Source organism: Clinocottus analis, unplaced genomic scaffold (assembly GCF_023055335.1).
Source record: "Clinocottus analis isolate CAN_PGR_092001 unplaced genomic scaffold, fCliAna1.0.p SCAF_24, whole genome shotgun sequence".
NCBI lineage: Eukaryota > Metazoa > Chordata > Actinopteri > Perciformes > Cottidae > Clinocottus > Clinocottus analis.
The window spans coordinates 6,815,473-6,838,658 of NW_027175976.1; the positions used below are offsets into that span (position 1 = coordinate 6,815,473).

A 23,186-nucleotide genomic window follows, 5' to 3' on the forward strand; every position below is an offset into this window, starting at 1 on the left:
GAGAGCCTCTAGCTTCTTAAAATGAACACAGTGCGTGAAGATGAAAGCGGTTTGTTGTGTTATTGACATTGACCTATTTTTCTCCCTCTCTGCCTCCCCGAGCCACACACTAATAGAGCCTTTTCTTCTTTTTAAAGCCTGCTTTTACACAACTTCTGCTCCGCTAAACCCTACAGAGAACAGGACGGCCAGAGGAGTCGGCCTCGGTTGAGAGGACATGACATGAGGTCGACGGCATCACTGGCTTTTTAACTTTCTTTTCTTTCTAAGAGCAGATTTATTCAGCAACAGTTTGGTATTTTCTACTGGAGGTGTCACTTAAAACGTGCTTGAACAACTCCTTTTTGTTTCAAAAAAACCAAACAAATAGCCGACCTTCACCCGAACGTGGCGCCCGCTGCCTCTGCTCTCCGTGTACAGTATTCTGCATGTAAACAAACACCAGCTGCCGGCGGCTACAGCGGATTAACCTTCTCGAACAACCCTGAAATCAGCGGGACGTGTTGTTGATTTTTGAAGGAATAAACGGAAACATATCGTCTGTGAATGATTTTTTTTTTTTTTTTAAAAGAGACAAAAACTCTCTGTGATTTGCAGTAAATCGTCTTAAATATGAGTCCTTAAACAAACTTGATTAAAATGCATTGACGTGAAAAGTCTTAAACATTTCAATAAGTCACTTTTATGTCCTGATGTTTTCTTGTTGCATTTGAAGATCTTGACAAAGGCTTAAAGTCCAATTAAATGAAACTTGCGGGCTGCTTTGGGGAAATGCTTTTTTTTGTGGGATCTTGACACAAAGTGCTAGTGGCAATAAACAAGTGTCCTTATTGGCTTTAATCAAATTTATACATGTGTACGTCTGTTGGATCCAGCATACTGAACCGTACTGGTGCTGCAGAAAGCCACAGCTCCTGAACTGGTGACGAGTTGCTTCACTAAACACGGCAACGTTTCAGAGAGAGGCGCGTGGCAAGATGGCAGAGAAACTTCACACATGCACTTCCATCAAAGTGTGTGTAAGCGTGTGTGCGCGTGCATTTCACAGCAGATGGTGACTGTGCGTGTGTAACTGTGTGTGTGTGTGTGACGTCCAAATGACATCACGCAAACCCCCTTCCTTTGCCAAACACACACTCGGACACACTCTTGAGCATGTGCGTCTATTTATAGCGCGCGTGTGTGTGTGTGTGTGTGTGTTGGGGGGTTTGTGTCAGTGACTACTTGGATATACATTTAGTGCGTGTTCATGTGTGTGTTATGTATATCTCACAGTCGGGCAGGTGGAAATCTCTGTGTGTTTCCTGCTCGTCGAGGCGTAAAGGTGCAATCTGGATGTCTGACTGAGAGGACCTGCCTCACACACACACACACACACACTCCCTTTTAACACTGCGATACGCAGCTCCTCTCACACAGTAAACCGTGTTATTTCGGGTCTATTTCTGTGGCCCGGCTCCTTCACTCGGTTGAGGACCGAACCAGGAAAAAGATCGGGATTCACGTCTGCATCTTTCTGGAGATTCACGGCTGTTGTGAAATGACAAAAACCCCCGCAAGACGACTGATGAGAGAAACGCCCCGCTGGGACGGAAATCATTCCTCCAGAGGCAGCGCGGCGCTGTAACTCGATATATTATGAGGTTTGAGTTGTTGTTCAATCATCAGGGTGCCTGGAACTCGTATTAATTTCAGCCCCGGTGATACCGACGACAGGGATAATTAAAAAATGTACTCTGTGCATACTCTTAGTCTGACAGGGGCGAACCAATTCGAGAAAGCTGAGCCCTGAAGCGCTTTCTCTTTGACGGCACAATACCCTGTTTTTCAGCAGCAGTTGTTTGGTCTCTCAGAGGGTTTGGGTTGGGCTTTTGTGACATTCTTTAAGCCTTGTGTTTAGTTTGAGGTGTGTTTGCTGGTAGTGACAAGAGTCTCATTCAGCCGAGGTGCTTGCAGCCTGCTTGCCTCTCTTCGTCGCGATTGTGTTGCTCTAATAGCGGAGCGCGGTTGCGGCGCCTGTGACCCGGTATCGGGCTTCAGAAACGCGGCCGTCCTCCTCCTGTGGGTTGGAAGTCGGTGAACGCTTCTAAATGTAGAGGTTTTTTTTGTGTTTTTTTCTGTCTCCTCAGAGCCGAGCTACACGGTGAGCCTGGTAGCCCTCCTCAACCCTCAGGTGACGGCTGAACCCACGGAGCTGGCGTGTCACGTGACCAACATTACCCATCTACCCCCGGCAGATCGACTGGGCGTCACCTGGGAGCACGCCACACTTCCTGGTACTGGTAACCTCTGAATAAAATCTCCAACTGGGGCGTCCCAAGACGTGGCGAACCACCACCGCTCAACGTCTCCCGTTCCAATCCCCAATGCAGGTGTCGGGAACGACCCCCAGGCCTCGCATCCCATCGGCTCCCTGGACGGCCACGGCAACCTCTTGCCAGGAGCGATGTACTCTGACCGGCTGAAGAGCGGCGCCATGACGCTGACCAGAGTCCAGCCCCACACGTTCAAACTCCGCTTCCTCCGCACTCAGGTAAATACGCGTAAAACGCCGACGAAGACACATGAGCCGCGCTGAAAGTGACCGTACTAACGCCGGCCGCCGCCTGCAGGAGATCGACATGGGCCAGTACGTGTGCAGCGTGTCGGCGTGGAGCGTCAACGGCCAGGGGGACATGGTGAACACCGCCGTGCACCAGAGCTCGCAGCTGGCTGTGCGATGGGATACCAAACGTGAGGGGCAAACGCCATCTATCTGTTGTTTTTTTTGGTGGATTACGCCGTGCTTCGAGCGATGCACTTTCCTGTTTAAATTTCCTGAACACATTACCCGTAAAGGTTACTTCAGATTGACCCGGCGGGCACAGACAGAATCAATTAACTGTGTTTCTTCTTCGGGGAAATCAACACTTCCTCCAGGTCGTGTTGTGAGATTTAATGAGCTGCTTTTGGGAGAAATTCAGAAGCGTCAACTCGCATTCAAGACTAAGCAAACTCGAATACTGCGGCCAGCCGGTCACAGTAACCCTGCTGTTTCCATGAATACTCCCGAATGTCACGTCTCATTTTCCAGACTTCATAGTAAAAAGCCTCCAACATAACAACAGACCTCTTGTCTCTCTCTCACACACACTTCCTCTCTTTTTCAACTTGGTGCCCTCCCTCAATTTAGCTAATTGAGCCATGATGTCACTGCATTGCTGTGTGTGTGTGTGTGTGTGTGTGTGTGTGTGTTCCTTTTAAATCAGAAGTTCATGGCGTAATCGCTTAGCACTTCCTGTTGGGGATTATCCCCTCTTTCCAGACTCTACGTGGGCTGACTGTCGCTCGTGGAGTTGATTGATCGATGTCATTTTCAGGTCCCACTCTGAACGTCGTGGCCAAGCGCGTCCGCGAAGCCTCAGTGGGCGGGGCTACCTTTGAGATGAGCTGCACCGTGGCCACCGGGAACCTCGGGGAGGCGGGCTACTCTGTGCTCATCCAATCACAGGACAGCCTGGAGGGCACCGTGAGAACCATCATGACCCTCAGCCCCGACAACGTCCTGCAGCACGGAGGAGCCACGGACCCCAACAGGAGGTACGCGTTCAGACTGACGCAGCGACACGCGTGACCCTTTCAGGGGAGCTTTATTTTGAAATGCCTTTCTCTCTCCCGGTCCACTCAGAGACAGTCTGGTTCTGACAAAGTCCGGCCCGGCAGAGTTTCGCTTTCGCCTGGCCGGCGTCCAGCTGTCCGACAGAGGTTTCTACTGGTGCGACATCACCGCGTGGACCAAACAGCAGGCGGGACAAGCGTGGACCAGAGCCACCAGCGCCGAGTCGAACAAAGTCAAGATCGACTTTCAGGAAAATGGTGGGTCCAATGTGTGCGTCGTGTGTCCGCCTGTCCATTGAAGTACTCCGACAAGCCCTCCTTCCTCTTTGTTAGACGTAACCTTGTACGTTTCTTTACTTCCAAAGACGTCGCACTCATTTAGTAAAATATCCTTCAACCGGGCCGGGAACAGTGAGCACAATAGAAGCTAAATGCTGGGGAAATACTTTCTAACGCTAGTAAGATTCATCAATAATTTAACTTTCATAACAATCTGAAAAGAAAAAAAATCCTGGAGTAACTGTCTTAAGATAGAAATATGTAAGCAGTTCTGTTCTGTACATTTCTAGAAGTTATACACACACGTCGTCCACCCAGGCAGTGTTAACGATAACGAACATAAATGATCTAATGAGGTACAAAAATAAAGAAACACACACACCTTAAGCCCTTTGACGCCCACCACAGCCACTGGCCTACTTTACTTTCTTTGATCTGACTGGGAAGCGGGAGACGGGAGGAGGAATAGGAGCGTCGGAAAGGAGAGAAAGAAGAAGATGAAGAGGGAGGCGACAAGGAGGAAGACAAAGTAAAGCAGGTGGTGAAGTAGGCTGAGGAGGAGGGAATGAAAAGGTGACGAGAAAGGGGGAGGAAACACAAAAGGAGTGTCGGAGCAGAGCGGGATAGGTGAGGAAGAAAAGGAGGAACAACATGGCGAAAGAGGAGGATGATGAGAAGAGATGATGCACGGAGGATAAAAAGAGGGAAGAAGAGCAGGTATGCAGGGAACTCACCTTTTCAAAACAAAAGTTTCACAATAAAAGTCTCAAAAGCAGAAAATATCAACACAAATTCAAACGTTATTGATCTGAAATATTTTTCGGCCTTAAAGGTCCAGTACGTGTCGCCCTGTACTGGGAGCAGTTACTGGTTCCTCCCTCCTCACCACTTGGCTCTGAGCTGCAGTGTTTTCAACCATCTGAATGATGCTTGTAGGAGGAAGAAACTGATGCAGCCAAGAGAGAAAGAAAGATGGACTATCTTCTATCCTTCTCTGGGGAGGGCAGCAGCCCTTGAGCATTACTTCCTCTCTCTCTCTCTCTCTCTCTCTCTCTCGCTATCACTGGCTGTTTTTTCCTCCCCCGTTCTCACCGCCATCCTTTCACTCTCTCACCCGCACTGTCTCCCTCTACCTCTCTCGCCCCTCCCTCCCTCTCTCTCTGGGACATCTTCAAAGTGAAGCCCTTTGGCCAATCAGCCATCTGCAGAGAGCTGCACCGCTGCTTTCCTTTTCTTTCCCTGCGTGTGTGTGTGTGTGTGTGTGTGTGTGTGTGTGTCTGTGTGTGTGCGGTTGTGTGTGTGTCTGTGTGTGTGTCTGTGTCTGTGTCTGTGTCTGTGTGTGTGTGTGTGTGTGTAATCTTTGAATTGTTCAATTGTGTGTATCCAAGTTGAACGTTTTCAGTTGATCCCACACAGGGCAACACACACACACACACACACACACACACACACACATACGCGCGCTGACGGCGTTCAAGCTTCAAGCTGAGACGTTTTCAAGAACCCCTTATACTTACCTCAGGGGGCGGAAGTTGTGTGTGTGTGTATGAGAGGGGGTTGTGTGCGTGTGTGGGTGTGTGTGAGTCTAACGATCACGCACACACAAACTGGCGAGCCTCCCAAGGTTCCAGCTGTATCTTGAATGTTTCAGACGTGTTGTGGCGTTCCTGCCGGTGCAGGGATCTCTCCTCCGACGGCGCTCATGGAGATCCAAATCTCAGCAGCACGTTCGCTGTTAAATAATTCAGCGTTTAAGTGATTTAGGAGGACGGAGGGTGACATAAATACAAAGAGTGGCCAGTGTAAAGATTTTCCAATACGCCTCTTCTTAGGTCGGACTTCATGGCTTTAAACTTTTAAGGGAAATTCTGTATTTTTTTCAGGCTGAATCTGATATTTATAGTTCATTCCTGTTTATTCTTTAATCTCCAACTTCACCACTGAGATCTGGAGACTCTACAGAAATCACACAACCCGAGGCGCTCTGCTGTAATTGTTTGGTGCCGGTTCTCCTTTTTTTGTTTTTGCTTCCAAATAAGTGGTTTACACAATCCGGTGAAACCGCCCGAGTAAATATTTTAGCCATTGACCAAACATGAAACCCGCGTAAGTAAACTCCTTATTTATCTTGAGCGCGGCCTCTGAAATCGCTGACGGCGATGCGTCAACGTTTAGGGCGTTGATTTGTCGTGAAGAAGTGTTGAAAAAAATAATATTATTGCAGGTTCCCTTGAGAAGTTTACACAATCCCCTCATGGCAAGAAGAGCTTCCAAAGCGCTTCTCGTCATAGAAAGTTAGAAACAACTCGAGAGATGAGCCAGCTGCTAAATATGCAGCTGAAGAAGAAGGAATAAGTCAGATAATATCTCATCGCCGCGCTCACGTCGATCATTTTGATGCGTTTCCTGTTGGATTCAAGACAGCTCACCTGTGCCAAGACCCCGGGCACGTGTTTCATATCCCTCCACACGGTGCATGTATTATGTATTATGTATTGTACAGTAGATTGTTTACACGTGACAGCCGACTAATGCGGCGCTCTCGGGGGGGGAAAACTGTCAGAGTAGTCTTCAATGCACTCGGAGACGACTTGAAAGTGTCCACACACTGGAAAAAAAGTGTTGCTTTCACACTTTAAATGTGAATCCATTTGTACAGTTTTACAGGCCGTTAAGCATTAAACCGGCAGTTATGACCAAATAACCAGAGAACATGCGTCTTTGTGCAAGAACAGCACTGTCGCGCCTCACTGGGACACTTTGTTATTAGTAACACCTTCTCATGCTATAATATAATAATATAACTCAACATATCTGCTGTGAGAGAGTCCCCGTTTAACGGTAAATAAGTCGTAAACTAAGAGGCAATCTATTTGCGATATTTTTGCCGTATTTCATCCATTACTGACCTTACTCTCTCCTCTGTGTGATTGAGTATCCACTTAACATGCAAAGATATTCAAGGATTATTTATTGTTATTATGCAACACGGGGATGCACCGAGCATCACGTGAACGCAGAGTACGAAACGTAGCTACTTACCGATGCAAGGACGACGACGACGACGGCCTGGAGTTCTTCCTCACATCCAAACGCGTCACATGACGCCGCCGGACCCAGGAAGTACGACGGATTGAGAAGCCGCGAACTTTCTCTGTCCTTATATCACGCTCTGAGCTCAATCGACTACGTTTACCATCCACACTGACTGGACATCTGTCTGAAAGGTGCAGAATTGTCCTTTTTTTTTAATGTTTTCCCATTGAAAGTAAGCAAAACGGAAACCAGACGACAGAAACCGACGCGAGCTGGCGAAGGGTCGAACTCTCCTTTTGATCATTTGGGGTCTAAAGAGTTTCCTAAATATATTATTTAAGTTCATTCACAGCTTAAATTCTTCAATCTCTATCAGGCGCTGATCTCCAGCATATCAGACACACTTTAGAGCAGTGTTTACCATCTGCCCCCCCCTCAGGGACCTGAAGGCAGGATTCTGGTGTGTGTGTGTAGGTTTAAAAACAGTCGCTGTGTAAATGAGTCCTCTTGATCGGCGCCGGGCTCCTCTGATGTCGGCCATCTTGTTTGAGCTGCTGCGTTTGGTGTTGCAGGCCCGTCCTTCGCCGTCGACCTCCTATCCGACACCACCATCGTGTATCCGTGGGAGACGGCCAAGATGGAGTGTGCGCTCAGCGTCTCTGGATCCTCCCCGAAGACTGGCGCACACGCAGGTAGACCACACACACACACACACACACACACACACTCTCACTCTCTTACACTTGTTTTCTCACATCCAGCCAATGAATCACGATCAGCTGCTGTTTCTGTTCAGTTATTTTTTTTTTTCCCCTCCTGAGTATTTTAAGAAACACGCACTCGTACACACTCTTTGTGTGCGTTCTTCACCTGCCAGCCTGTCAACGGCGCCGCTAATAGGAATGATGGCTCCTGCATTTCAATTGGTTGTAAAGATGAAATAGACTCACCGACTCTCGTTTTTTATTAACACACACACACACACACACACAAACATGCACAAACACAGCCCTATAAATTCTTCCCCTCTCTTTTATGGGTGTGTTACTTGTTGTGCTGCGGATTGTCGCACCGTTCTGTCTTCGCTGTGGTCTGATGAGAGTAACAACACAACGGCGTTGTATCATTTCGGACAGCGCTCCTCTCTTTGCATCGGATGCCCCATTTTCAGGAGCGACAAAACCTTTTGAAGAATGACCTTTTTTGCATATATTCCACGTTGTATACATTTTTGTGAACAGGAATGAAGGTGCAGATGAATGTTTTTTTTAGTGTAAACATCCCGCATCGCTCTTTCCCTTCAAGAACGAACCATCCGCAGGTCAACTCGCAACTATTTCTTCTTCTGTCCCACCCCCTTCTTTCCTTTCCTCCCTCACTCTCAACATCCATCCATCGTCTGTCCTCCCTCCTCTTCGTCACTCCGTACTTCTTTAACTTATCACATGACGTCACGCGCGGCTCGCCGCCGCCGCCTCCCTCGGCCCATCTGTCACCATCTCTCCCACGCCTCCTCCTCCTCCTCCTCCTCCTCGCTATGCATCTTTTTACCCCAACATGTGTTTTCTATATTACGTCCTCGCCATGCGCTGATAAAAAACACATCACAAACCTCTCTTGTCCGCCCGTTTTGATAGTTTCAAATTATTTTTGCAAACACAAACGGCGCCTCCTCTGCTCCTTGAACATACGTGTTTCTTTGCACCTGCGTCTTCACAGGAGCGTATGTATGTCGAGTGTGCGTTCAATGTACGCCCATACATTAACACAAATGCGTTATCGCAGCGTGGATTGGCGGGTTGGTGGCGGCGGCGGCGCGGGCTGTCACAGACAGCTGCTCCACGGGAAGAAATCCCCCCTCAGCATCACAGCTGATGGGGAAGATACGCATGGACGTGTTCGCTATGGGAGGGAGGGAAGAAGGGAGGGAGGGAGGGAAGGAGGGAGGAGAGGACGGGTGTAGGACGCATAGAAGTTCAGTCTTTTCTGGAAGACTAAAACAATGTTTCTTCATGGACTAAAGTGTCCTGGTTCCTCTGCATAGATCTCACTGTGAACAGGTGTCACTGGGACTACGTTTGAACAAAGTCTCTTGAAAGTGTCCCCCAGTGAGGTCTGTGCTTTTTTTAACGGGCACACTGTGTTCTGAGAGGCGTCTTCCTGTTGAATTTTTCAACCTGTTTTTTTTCTAAAATGTTTTCGAGGCGGATGTATTGACACTCAATGAAAGGCGAGAGACACGAACTGGGGATATGTTGTGTCTGTGTGACCTCGTGTGAACCTTTTAAAAACATGTCAACCCATCATTTCAGCCTCTTTATGAGGCTGTTTCCTCTGCACATGTTGTTTCATGGTGTGTGTGTGTGTGTGTGTGTGTGTGTGACCTGTGTTATCAGGTTTCGAGGTAAACCACATCCAACTGAAGCGCTGCTCAGGAAGAAATACCGACAGCAGATGTGCATTTGTCGGAGACTATTTTCAGCTTGTGGGTTAATGCACATTTTAGTGCCCCAGTGAGTATTTCCAGCATCAGGATGGTGAGCGTGGGATCAAAATAAACAGCGTCCATGTTCATAATGATGAACATTTAAGTGTTTTTAATAGATTTTGGACTCAAATGGAGCTCTACGGCACAGAGGAACGGGACATTAACCCCAAAATAAAAGGTGGACGATCACCAGGCCCATCCTGCTTTATGCTCCCTTCACATACGAGGACGAGCGTCTCAGGCGGGTACCTCCAGGGCAGAGACGGTAGCGGGCGGTGTCACGAGTGTGAGCGACTCACACGCACAACGTGACACGCTGGGACCAATTAGCCGCCAGGTATCGAGTGACGTTTGTCCACAAAAGGCGCGGCGCTTTCGTTTGGTCACCGGCCAATGATCCGCTTCCTCAGGTGTTTCTTAGTCACATGCACGCACGTTGAAACTGTATTTCTGCAGGGCGTGGCACCGTACGGTTGTTTCGGAGTCCAGGTCTATACAGTTGTCCCGTTTGAGTGATATAGCTGTGTCATAGCGTGTGTGTGTGTGTGTGTGTGTGTGTCTTGTGTCATCGCGTGTGTGCGTTGTTGTGCAAGCGATTGGTTGATTAGTTACCAGCTTCCCTTTTGTAGCTCGATGTTCTGACTCAATAACATGGGAAGGGAACTTCAGGCCTTTACTCAGAAGGTTGAGCAACAACAAGTGTGTGTGTGTGTGTGTGTGTGTGTGTGTGTGTGTGTGCGTGTGCGTGTGTGAGAGACACACATTCCTAAGGGATGGCTGAAAACCGCTCTCCTGTTGGAGCTTGTTTTTCTGATGGGCACAGAGAGACGCGCTCACACACAGAACGTCCCTCATTATTTCCTCATCAGTTTCGTGATTGTAGTCACTCTGCCGTCTTTTATTTATATATATATATATATATAGATAGATAGATAGATAGATATCTCATCATCATCATCTCATCATCATCATCATGGCTGTGGCTCAGGAGGTAGAGCCGGCCGTCCTTTAATCACAAGGCTGTGTGTGTGTGTGTGTGTGTGTGTGTGTGTGTGTGTGTGTGTGTGTGTGTGATGGCAAGTTGTAAAGCGCTTCGTCCTGGAAGGCAGAGCGCCGCCATATAAACACAGTCCATTTACCCTTTATTATGGACTACCTTCAGGAAAATACTACTCTGTGTGTGTGTGTGTGTGTGTGTGTGTGTGTGTGTGTGTGTGTGTGTGTGTGTGTGTTGTGTGACCTTACTTGAACCCAGATTAGAGGACTAACCTGTGTACCATTTACAGTCTTGTCTGGTTTTGCCCCCCCCCCCTCTTGCAGCGATGCCTGCAGGTGGACTTTGGGTTAAACTGTCGGGTTCAAGCTCACGGAGTCGCCACAGACTCTGTAACCTTGTTTTTTATAATGCGATATTTAAGTCGTGCACCTTTTTGTGGAAGCAGCACTATCGTGGCGAGAGGTAGTAAAAGCTGAAAAATGTGTTACATCAAGATTACGATGCCATAAATCATGAAACATCAAGACACAAGTTCCATTTCTTGGTCTCAGGTGAGTCTATTATTGCTTCCTGGTTGGGCAGAAATATTATTTTCATACAGGATCTAGTTTGTTTTTGGTAAAAAATGTTAATGATTCATGAAGGATGAAGTGATTTTAATGAAATGTTACAATTGTACGCTTCAGCAGTCGTCACATGATTCTTTTTAAGGACAGTCAAATGTCCAAATCCCACTATAATTTCTGTTTTAACAGTTTCTGGCTGTGACAAACTGTAGAAACGTGCGGTTTACAAACCGGCGGGTGAAATGGCTGCGATGGACATTGTCGCTTTGAGAGGCTTCTTGTTGGGTTTTATTCTTTTAAACTTGCCCCCGTACAAACGACACCACCTCCAGACAATAGCTGGGAGGTAATCCGGCGTGCTGTTGGCCTGAGAGAGCTTCAGACATGATCAGTGGTTTAATATTCACTTTACGCCTTCAGTCGCCTCTTTCATCACTTCCTGTCTGGAGATTTGAAACCACAACTGAATGCGGATAACAGTGTCGAACCATCTCCTTCATCGAGAACCGGACCTTCTGTTCTCCCCCAGTTTGTGATCAGTCTTTGTTGTTGTTGTTGTTGTTGTCGTCATTAGTCGCTGTTTGCGCTGATTTACTCAGCGTTTTTTTCACAATCCTAGACGCTGTGTCATCAGCACGGTTTGTGTGCGCCTCTCCGTGTCTCTGACCCCGTGTTGCGTTGCCCTGATGTGTTATCTCGGCGTGCTGCAGAGCATCCTTTACCCGAGGAACGGCCGGCACGCCGTTGCCGTTTGTGAGATGCCGCATACTTAAAATCAGCGGTAATGAGATGACATCACCATTAGAGATATTTTTCCCTGCTTTCTTTTATAAAGCATTGAAGCTGTGACAGTTCAAGTTTTTTCTTTTTTTCTGCATATCGTTTTTTTTCTTCTTCTTCTCTTCTCCGAGTCCTTTTGTTAAAATAACTGCATACGACTCTGATCCTCCTCGGAGGAAATAAAGCTTTGTACTTCACTCGTTCACACACAGACGCTCCTTTTAGGCCAGGAAACTGAGGTACGACCGTCAAGATGACTTAATGTAGATTCAGTGTCAAAAGAAATAGTGTTTTTAAAGGGATTAATCAAGTAAAGTAAACTTGTATGTGTTGAAACTGACAATCTGTAATCTTAAGAGTATATTTTGACGGTTTGTGTTGTAAAACGCAGTATTCTGTGAGAGTATGCGCTGAAATACTGTGATGTGTTATGTTCTTTTAAAGCACCTCTAAATAAAAGGTGGGTAGTCAAAATCTTTCCGAGCACACAGACAAGTTTGCACACGCTAAAAACCTGAAATATTCACTTTACCGTTATAGAGGCGGAAAGGCAAATATTCACTTTTAGGAAGCTTTTTTTGACTCCATTAATCATCGGAGCTCTACTTAATGGTTAATTGCAAACCTGATGAAAGGAACTCAAAAGCATGGGATGAGAATCGCAAAAATTACCATTTCTTCAATGTTTAATTTGCTACTAAATCCAGATTTTGAAGTAGAACCGATTATTAAAACTTGATCCGTTTGCAATTATGAAAATGAATTGTTTTCAATCGAATATATTACAATTATTTAACGTGTGTGTGTGTGTTACTTTCGACTGGCGACGCTCAATCGAAACGCGAGCGCGTCTTCAGAGCTCTCTGGCGTCACGTTCCTGACGCTCATCATCACTAGTTCGCGTGAGCGATGGCTCAAGGGGCGATGTGTGCTAATGGTCGTTGTTTTGGCGTTACGGCACATTTAACTTTCTTCCTTGAGTCTCGATGATCTCAGCGTTGTTTCCAGCTGCAGCCGGCAGCTGTGTTCAGTAAAGAGTGTGCGCTACCTGCCCGGCATTAAGCAGCAGATGGGTGAGGTTGGCGATGAGCCGCTGGAGCATTTGGCCGCTCAAGGTATTTCACAGAGTTCGGTTCATCAGGTGGCCACAAACACGAGTCCTTGTCCTTGTTCAGCGTCGCATCCCGGGATGTCGTTCCGTGATGGCTGCGATTTAACGACCGAGTTTTAGTGAATGCGCCCGGCATTTTGGGACATTTTGCCAAACACCTGGCAACCAGGATCATATTTAAAAATAACTCTGTGGTAAGTTTAATGACACATCCTTCTCCCCTCTCTTGGCTCCTCTCCTCCTCGTATCCTCTCCTCCCTGCCTCGCTCCCTCCTTTCCTCTCCACTCGCACCAAATTACCCAGCTGTCTTTGCAGGGCCGACAGGCAGCCGTTAATTAGCCAATCTCACGCTCCGTTAGCCGGCTGGGGAGACAGAACGAGGTAGAGGAAAGAAAAGGAGATGGAGAGAGAGAGAGAGAGAGAGGGAGAGAAGGTGGGAGTGAATAGGGGAAAAGTGGAGAGAGCTAAACAGATTGTTAAAGTGAGCGAGAGTGGAAGGGAGTGAATAGAGGAGGCAGTAAATGGTGGAAGAGTGGCTCGGAAACGGCATGCAAAGTTTCCTAAAGAGGAGAGCAAGACTGGGAAGAGCGGTTGAACGGAGAGGATGGACACCGGTGAGGGGATGAGAGCAGAAAGACTCAACGATTCTCACTCCATTAACTGTTTCTGGTGAACTGCTGCTCTTATTTTTAAATGGTCTGTGCAGCCGCTTTAATAAAGCTGGTATTTGAGTGGCGTTAGAAAAACCGACGCGGCCTCTTTTTTTTTGTCAGGAATCCAAAAAGCTCTCGGTGCAAAACTTCCCATTAGCTTTCATGCTATTTATGCTTCGGTTCCATTCTCTCACTCTTGATTCATTTGTCAAAAACTGCTTTCTAGTGTTCAGCGGCCTCTGGATGACTGCACGGAGTCAAAACTCTCACTTCTTTCCAGGTGTTCGGCAGAAGCGAAAGAAGAGTCTTGACTGAAAACATCAAACGACGTCTCACTCTGGACGTTTGGAGTAAAAAAATAAAAAAAACTGGAGCAAATGGTGGCGATCCAAACATGGAGAGAGGAAAGGATAGTAAAACCCAAATTGAAAATGTTGAGCTAAACAGCAGAGCCGTGCCATCATTTTCACTCCATTAGGTCTTCCAGTTAAACAGGAATGAGAGTGAACATGCAGCTTTAAAGGAATCCTCCCAAATGGAAGATTTCAGTGGGATTAGACTGCTGGTTTTACCAGAAGTTTTCAAACAGCACTTTTTATTTTGGGTTTCTCGTAACTAAAGAAGAGGACGTTTACGCCATGTTAACTAATATGCACATTTACACTTGCAGTTTGAGACCTTGTGCATTATAAATGATGGAGAATATCTTCATTTAAAGTCTTGTAATGTAAAGATATCTCTGCTGTAGATTTAAATTCATAGATATTCAACATAGATCTGTTAGTTCCACACTGGAAACATTTGATCTCATGCAATCTTTGCTCCACGGCTGCTCATGATCAAATGTATTCAGAAAGATATTAAATCTAATGCTTCATCTGCTGAAATCTGGAAGTTGAGGCGTTGACCCAATGCAAATGTGTGTCATGTATTCAGAGGGCGTCTGCATGTTAGACACGACAAAAATCAGATGAAATTTGCACTTGTTTACTGGAGGTCTGATTAAGCATTCAGCGAGTCAGACGGGGACTTTGCTTCCCAGTGACTTTGTTTCTGCGAGGCTAAATAGTGTTTTTATAGTGTTTAGTATTCCACTCTCTACCAAGGCTTTCCTGCTTTATGGAGCAGAGAACACACACAGTTTCATTAGAAGCTCTGCTGGTAATTGTGTGTGTGTGTGTGTGTGTGTGTGTGTGTGTGTGTGTGTGTGTGTGTCAGGCAGTTGTAAGTCCTGGACTCTCCTCGGGGGATTAATCCAGAGAAATCCAATCAGACTGTCTTCATTTCCACAGACAGCCATTTTGGTTTTATTAGCCCAGACAGGATCCAGATATTCTATTAGACGTACTGTAGTTCCTCCGATCACCGGGGTCTTCCCTCCTCCGGCTTATTGAAGCTGCTTCGCCATCGGGAGAAAAACAACAACCCCGCGACCAGTAATGAAGCTCGGGAAGTTGCGACGGCTCGGCGCTTTACACCCCGACCAAAACTTTGCCCGTCTTCCTCGCGTCGAACGTCCCACCAAGCGTCTGGTGGCGTGGTCTACTTTCCTTCTTGAGACACCAGGAAAGGTCTCTTCGCCGGATGCGAGGTCGACCGCTCTCAAACCCCCGGACTCCCCTCTGGCCCTGAGGACGGGCGCGGCGGACGCCGCCTCTCTCCGCTGTGAGCAGCGGACTCCCACGAGTCGCTCCTCCCACACTCACCTGTTAAACCCCCTTCAGGTGCTCTTTGATCGTCAGTTTCACGCGCAGGAGTTAAAGAAATGCACACGGACCCCTTCAGGCGGCGTGCAGTGAAGCTTACCGAGGAGTCAGAGGTCACGTCGGGCGAGGGAGGGACGTATGGCCGGCGTTCAGCAGAGGAACAGCTGTGGGCACGAGGCGGCGGCGGCGGAGGAGGAGGGGGCGGGGCCTCTGCCGACACCGCGAGGCTCTCCGAAGATGTGCCGGCAGGGCCCCTCGCTGTTGATTTGTGGCGCCGCGATAAACAAAATAATCCTCCTCAGTCACTAAGTATTTTCAAATCCCCCTTCCCTCTCCGTCCTCTCCGCCGTCAAGAACAAAGAAAGTAAAGGATGGAAGCGAGAGGCTTTCTAATTATAGCCCGCGTTCCTCGCGCAGGGGCGTCGTCTCTGAAGCGAGCAGCCAGAGTTCAGGCGTCAGTCCTGCAGACTTATGCAAAGCGCGTCTTTGATCATTAACGGCAATGTCAGCCGCTAACCTGGTGCTACCGGAGCGTCGGAGAGACGCGCGGCTCCTTTTGAGTGTCAGCGTCGAGGTTTTCAAGTGACGCCATTGTGTAAGAATACTGTGAGTGATGATGTCAGGGATTAAAATAGTTTTCACACGTCCTGTCAGCGGAAGAAAATGTATTTAAATGAGTTGTTTTTACACGTTTTGTGGAGAAACACAATGAAAAACGCAACTTTATCAATAATGGAGAGACGTTTAAATGTTGGTTCTTTGTGTTTTGTTCTTGCCCTCTCGTGTGTGTGTGTCTTTGGATTGAGCTCCTATACATCTTCATCACCACCGTCATCGTTGTCATCGTCGGTTCTAACAGAGAGGAGAGATGAGATCCTTTGCTGTCGTCGTACATTTCTCTTTACCTTTTTTTCAAGAAGAAAATAAGTGAACTCTTCTCTGTATTTCAGACTGTTTTTAAGCCTGCTTTAAAGTTTTAAACGCCCACAAATAGTGCACGATAATACGCCTCTACTTCAAATAATATTCATAAATACACAGGTCAAGTCCACGCAACAATGCAGCATTCATCATAAAATCCTGCAGCGGACAATACTATCAATAAAAGTGTGTTTTATTTGCTGAGTCTGCATACTGCGACAGTAGGATTAAGTAAATGTGCTAAAAAAATGAACATTTTGCCGATTTTGCAGAATGTCCTCACTTACTTTAGGGCCACTTATTTCATTTTTTTTTTTTTTTAATTTCAAACGTACAATGTTGGCCTGAAAGTAACGAGAGAGCGACTCGAGGGCCGACCAGAAACATGAGGATCGGTTCAGCAGATTTCATTTAAAGTAATGAAAGCGTGGCCAGCAGGCAGGAAGAGACCCGGACAAAGTTTTTCGATAATGATCAATATAAAGAGACCACGGGACCCGAGTGAACGTAAAAGCCAAGGCCGGTGTTATTGCTGCTGCTCGCGCTACTACTGGTTTTTAATGATGTAGCACTTGAATATTAAAACCATTAGGGAACAGAGGAATTGAGATGTGATTCATTACTCTGCTGTGGGTGAGTTCACTCTTCTCCCCTCTTCATTATATTCTCTTCTCCCCCGTTTCTCCAGCGCTCATTCTTCCCTCTCTCTCTCTCTCTCTTTTTTTTTTTTTTTTTTGTTGTTGCCATAATTGTTTTTCATCATCGTTTGTCTTTTTTTCTCCACGTCGTCGTTCTGTATCCTCTATTTGTCTCGCAAATGTCAGAGGATGACTCAGGCTGCATGGGGTTTTTATTGTGTGTGTGTGTGTGTGTGTGTGTGTGTGTGCGTGTGTGTGCAGGAGGTACAGTGTTAATAGTCCCTCTCTCCCTGACAGACTAATGACTAGTTTGTGCTTCCCTGTCTCTCTCTTTCTCTTTCTTTCTCTCTCTCTCTTTCTCTCACCATCTTCCTTTTTGGAAATAATTAGCTCGCTCGCCCCCTTTCCAAAGATTACATCTTTTATCACAATTTCTCCCTTGTCCCTGTTTTCTTTCTTTTGTCATCACTATCCTCCTTTATCTGTCACATGTCCATCTTTTTTTTTCATCTTCCTCGATAGAGGAGGAGGAGGAGGAGGAGGAGAAGCCGGCGTGTGTTTTTTACTCGCGGTGATAATGGAGCTGCTTCTCTTCGTAGTCATCACGGAGACATCGGGCGGCTGCATTGTACTGAACATCCGAAGATAACGCTCCCTCTCCTTCAATCTCCGTGCTGTAATAAGTGCGGTAACGCAAGATGGGAAAACCTCACAATGCAGAATGAATCTCACTTAAAAAAAAAGAAAAAAAAAAGTTATTGCAAACCTTTCACTCAGTGCTCTGTCAAATACAGCTGGCTTTCTCTCCGTGACTCACCGCCCGGTGGTTTACTCTGTGTTACATTAGGGAAGGGATGTCATGCAACATTAAAAGGGGAAATGTGTCTTTTAATGGTCTCTTTTTAACTGAGGTCGTTCTCTTTCCCTGATGATGCTGATGTTGAGCTGATTGCGACGTCTCAATCCGCTCCTGGCTTTGAGCTGGAGTCGTTTTCTCGGTGCTGTTGTCGCTTTAGCCTCCTGCTAGCGACACACATAGGGAGTTGTTCTCTTCTGCAAACAGCTCGGGGTCTTTTCCCTCCGTCACTGCTACCAGCAGCCGCTAAGCTTTATGCAAAGGACGCGGCCAATATGCAAATGACACTTTTGAGCTTTGAGAAATTGCTTGAAAAAGACACATATGCACCACAGCTGCATGTATTTTGACCGTCATTACGCCGCCTTTTTATAGATTGTGACATATGGTGTAATTGCAGGCACCAAGTAGTGCAATATGTGGAAGCGTATCAAAGGTCCATCATCCACCTGCGAGTGGTGCATTGAGAGAAGAAGAGGCCGGTGAAAGCACACGAACAGTGCCGCACATCTTCAAAGACATTTAAGAAAAAACATATTTTTTAAATGTGAGCCGACTTTTTTTTGAGAGGTGGTTGAAGCTTTTTTTTTCTTCTTCTTTTCTTGGCAAACAAATCACAGCTCCACATAATTCCTTCTCCGTGTGTCTCTCTCTCTCTCTCTCTCAGACGACCTGGCGTACGAGGTGCGTTGGTTTTTCACGCGGCTGCGCGGCGGCGTGACGACGACGCAGGTGGCCGCCGTGGACCGCTTCGGCGTCGTGAGGAAGGACGCCCGCAACTCGTCCAGCGACGTCTCGGTGGAGCGCAAGGACACGCACACCTACGTGCTGAACATCCACGGCACGCAGGACAGGTGAGCGGGCTCCCTCGTGGAACGGCGGCGGCCAACAAACGCGCGGCGCCGTGGTCTCACTGTGCGTCCGTGTGCTCTGTGCTCCTCAGCGACAGCGGGGAGTACCACTGCGTCGCCACGCCCTGGTACCTCTCGGCCTCCACGGGAGTCTGGACTCAAGCCGGAGAGCTGACGTCGTCTCGGATCTTCCTCACGGTCCGCTTCGCCGGTGAGATGACGGATTGCAGCAGAACTCGCATCAGCTGTTGCACGGTCTGCTCCTGTTAACCAACCAATCTGTCTTCCTCTGTCCCTCCTGCAGTGTGGGAGTCCCTAAAGCTGCCTCTCTTATATGGAGTCGTAGCCTCAATAGGTAAAAAAAAAACAACCCATCATGCATTTTAATGTTTTATTTTGTGCTTGCGCGACTGAACGTTGCAAACCATCGATCAACATCCGGGGAAATGACGAGTTTCAGCGCCCGAACAAAAAAAAAAAGTTCAAATGCCGCTTCCAGCCAGGAGCTGCACGGGGAAGAGAAAAAAAAAAAAAAAAAAGTGCAGAAATGAGGTTTTCATTTTGGCTCGCCGACACTGGCTGTCAGCGCCGACTCCTTCTCTGGAAACCGCTGGCTGATAGACGAGCAGCCCGTGCCGCGCTTATTTAGGACACATGTCTGACAGCTGGCACCGCGGAATGAAACAAGACAAGGACCTGCATTTGTTTTGGCTTAAAATAGCCAACGGCAATCAATAAAATATGCCTTCACTGGCAGAGTGAAGGCGCCGGGGACGTGCCCGGTCGCCATTCCCGAGGACGGTCTTGGCGCAGCCTCCAATATCGATATGCCGGTCCCACTTCCGCCATGTGGGGGAAGTGGTTGCAGCAGCTGTGACTGTGTCTCGGCCGGGCGGATTCATAAACGGTTCATTAAGAAATAGTTCCAGCATGCGACGCCTCCTGAAACCACAAATTGTCGTTTTATTACATTTTGGTTTCTGTTCAGATGTAACAAACTAATTAGAGGCGTCATCGTGAATATTATCTTTCATACTTCACTTTCATAAGTCACTACCCCACTGATCAGGGACTTTTTGGAGGCCGGGAACTACATTTAGACTGCGGTTAAAACGCATATGTGGTCCCTGACGGTGGACAGGCTTACGGTAACACCATCAGAAGAAGTAGCGACACTATTTAAAGCCTCGCACAGATTAGCATTGGAAGAGGAACTGGCGGTGTTGGTAACCTTGTCCTCTGTCCCCAGGTGTGGGCCTCTTCTCTCTGGTCCTGGGGCTGGTCTGCGCCCACTGCTGCTGCCGCAACACCATCCACACTCCACGCTCCCGCAACAAGCTGATGGACCTGGAGATGGACTGACAAACACTTTCCCCCGCACCCACCCACTGCAGCGCTAACAGGAAACACCAGGCACACAACAGACACACGCCCACAGACGATTTCTGGGACACCCAGTTGTTTCCGTGCGACGGACGTTGGGAGTGAAAGAAACGCCGCATCGCGTCGGGATCATCCGCCTGACTCGTCCATTCGAGGTTTCCTCAGCTCTGCAGTGGAGGAGCGGGGGGGGGGCTTCTACAAGCAGCAATGGGACTTCAATCTTTATGAAGATCCATTGAAATCATAGAACTACAAGAAACTCGGAGGAGTAACGATTTTTTTTTTTTTTTTTTTTTTTTTTTGGAGGAACAGGAGGCTTCTGAGACGTCACTGCCGCTTGGGAATAAAGGACCACGAAACAGATCTGCTGTAGCCACGAGGGACAACGCATGAAGCGCTCCCGCCGGACTACTTTTTTGTTTTCTTCCGACGCTCCCTGCAAAGAACGACCGGATGAAGGGCGCACCGAGGTTTCTTCTGTTCGGGAGGCACAGAAAAGTCTCGGTTGAGGGCTCGGAGGGGCGTGTCCCCCGGTTCAATCACACGGCTGAAAGGCATTTTGCATTGGCAGAGGCTGGCGGGTCCGGCAGCCCCCGAGCCTCATCGCCCATCGCGGCGTCCACACGGGCGCCGCGGGAGTCCGAGGAAAACGAAACGTGCCCCGCGCGCGCTTTCCACTCGAGAGGTATTGCACTAGCGCCCCAGAGTATTCCTCCCTGAACCGAAAGGACCAGATTTATTCTCAACGCTATAGTTTTTTGCAGAAGATTTTAAAACGAGAGACCTTTTTAAGCTTTACAAGGAGATATGCAGTCCGTGTGTTTGTGAGTGAGATATACTGTACGTGGTGCCAACGTTTTGAGCCGAGCGAGGTGCGCTCGGTTCGCTCGTCTTTTCTAGATATTCAGAAATGTATCCTGCTGTTATTTGACCGGAGTCTCGTGTGTGTCGGTGTGAGTGCCGTGCTACAGTATGCGAGACAAAGAGTTGCATGTACTGTTTTATGAGCAACACTAGCCTTTCTACCGGGTCAGGTTTTTTACGACATTACCGTCTCCCACGTCGAGACTTTTTTTTAAACCTGTGAGCGACATGACTGGTGCAAGAAAACATCCACGTTGTCACAGGAAAATCATGCATGTTTCTTAGTTTTTAACGTTTTGGCCAACAGGTTTATGTGCCAAGAGGAGGAGATCGCCATCAATCACCAGTCTGCATTTACTGAGGAGGATGTGGTTAGCCTAGCTTAGCATAAAGACTGGAAGTGGGGGGAAACAGCTAGCCTAGCTCTGTTATAAGGGAATATATTAAGGTTAGCGAGCTGTTTCTCTGCTTCCAGTCTTTATGCTAAGCTAACTATGTTCTGACTAAACAGACATGATATTGGTCTTCTTATTTTCCTTCTTTTTTTTTTTAAAGGAAGTAAATAAGCTTATTTACCAAAACGTTGAACCATTCTTTTAGACGTCACATGACTCCGATCACTTTAAGGGACGTTTTTGGGTAAATCCTCCTGATGCTTTTGGTTTAGTGAAGCTCTCGCTGGCAAACAAGCAGCAACTCAAAAACATGTCAGACTGTCCCTTAAACGTCGCCGACTGGATGAAGTTGAGTAAGTTGGAGAGTTCTTAATCTGTCGAACAAAATCGTCAGCGGCTGATTTCTGAGAGAAGCGGCTCCCCGACAAGTTCCAGCTGACATCTTTTGAGTTTCTGCCGTGTTTGTTTTGTCCTCCAGCAAGTGGATGGATTGTTGCGTCACGCCGGCTGCTGTGTGAACGCTCCCTCGCAGCTCCAGCAGCAACCAGCCTCTGTCCAAACCCAGCGGGATCCAAACGAACCTGTTCGTGAGACGCTTCCTCCTCCACTCACTGGGCACGGACGGGCCTTTTTAGATGGCTGTTTTTGTAAAAAAAAAAAAAAAAATAGTTTTTAGGTATTTTAAGCAACTATCCGAAACTCGATGAGCAATATCGGGCTGTGGTCGGGTCACAGCGCCTGGAGAGCCGCACTCGGGGGCGTAAAGCGCGTGTTTTCTGATCGGATGCATCCGTCGCTCACTCGGCTCTGACCTTCAGCGCCACCTTGAACTTCTTATCCAATCAGAAGGCTCGAGCCCATGAAGACCTGCGGCTGGTGTTCACGTAACGAGCTGTTTAGATGAAAACCCCACTTATAGAGGTATTGATACGTGTGTGTTTTGCCTTGATTGATGGTGCCGGTTGCTTCCGAAATATGTCTCCCTATAAACCCACAGGTGTGTGTGTGTGTGTGTGTGTGTGTGTGTGTGTGTGTGTGTGTGTGTGTGACAGAGCAGTATTCATCATTAACCCACCTTCACAGTACTGGAGCACACAGGTGAATGACAGGGCTCCGTGCCAAAACGCTCTCAACAGTAAACACACACACGTAGCATCGACGCACACGGCTGCACACGCCGCTGCACACGCCGCTGCACACGCCGCTGCACACGCCGCTGCACACGCCGCTGCAAGCGTTCTCCACTGTCCCTTTTTTTTTCATTTTTAATTTTGTCATTTTATCGCAACCAGTATGACGAATCATGATGATGTTGTGTTTTTTTTTGTTTTTTTTAAATAATAAATAGATTTGTAAGATGTATGCATTTTGTGTATTTTGTGATTTCACGCTTCTTTTTTTTAAATTTTTTTTATGGCGACGAGGTGTCGGTTACGGGAGCAAAAGTGTGTTTCCATCACTGCCGATTGGAGCAGGAGCTGATGAATACCCGTCGCTACTGCTCAGGCTTTCGTGGGGGGGATTGAGGCAGATTGTAACCTTCAACCACTGACGACAGAAGACAGGTGTTGGTGCTTTTTGTCCTGCGGGAAAAAGGGCTTCAGTAAAAGCAGCTTGTGAACAGCAACTCCAAGGATCGACCGCTCCGGTTTAAACGAGTCCTGAAGCGTTTAGCTTCAGTTCTGTGATTTGTTAAATGTTTAAGTTAACCCACGGAGCAGCAACAGGAGCTCTGAGGGGTTCATCACGAGGTGACACTGCAACATTTCTGTCTTTTTGTTTGACACGTTTCTGCTGCTGAAGTGGATTTATCGTCTGGCCCACATTTGCCTTCTCCTCCCTGTTAAAAACGTGGCTGCACATTTCATTTTGTACGTCTTCCTCCACAGGATGGTGGCCGTGATCAGAGTTCTCGCCGCGCAACTTGTGACAAATGTGGGCCAATTTGGTTTTTTCTTCTCCGTCTCTGGGCAAGCCATCAATCAGGTTTTCCTGTGCTTGCAAACATCTAAAAAGAAAAGAAAACACAACTTCAAAACACTTCTATCAGAATAAATGTTTTCT

The 23,186-nt window shown here is 47.5% G+C and overlaps 1 protein-coding gene across 1 annotated transcript in view; it reads left to right on the forward strand.

Annotated features, from left to right (window-relative positions):
* The window catches only part of ptgfrnb (prostaglandin F2 receptor inhibitor b), a 41,369-nt gene extending 18,881 nt beyond the window's left edge, over positions 1 to 22,488 (forward strand). The window contains exons 6-15 of the mRNA XM_068590999.1: positions 2,130 to 2,276; positions 2,373 to 2,533; positions 2,613 to 2,733; positions 3,360 to 3,579; positions 3,668 to 3,855; positions 7,485 to 7,604; positions 18,297 to 18,483; positions 18,573 to 18,691; positions 18,785 to 18,835; positions 19,730 to 22,488. Coding sequence (XP_068447100.1) covers positions 2,130 to 2,276; positions 2,373 to 2,533; positions 2,613 to 2,733; positions 3,360 to 3,579; positions 3,668 to 3,855; positions 7,485 to 7,604; positions 18,297 to 18,483; positions 18,573 to 18,691; positions 18,785 to 18,835; positions 19,730 to 19,842 — 1,427 coding nt within the window. The 3' untranslated portion in view covers positions 19,843 to 22,488. The remainder of the gene's footprint in view (positions 1 to 2,129; positions 2,277 to 2,372; positions 2,534 to 2,612; positions 2,734 to 3,359; positions 3,580 to 3,667; positions 3,856 to 7,484; positions 7,605 to 18,296; positions 18,484 to 18,572; positions 18,692 to 18,784; positions 18,836 to 19,729) is intronic.
* Positions 22,489 to 23,186: the final 698 nt, after the last annotated feature.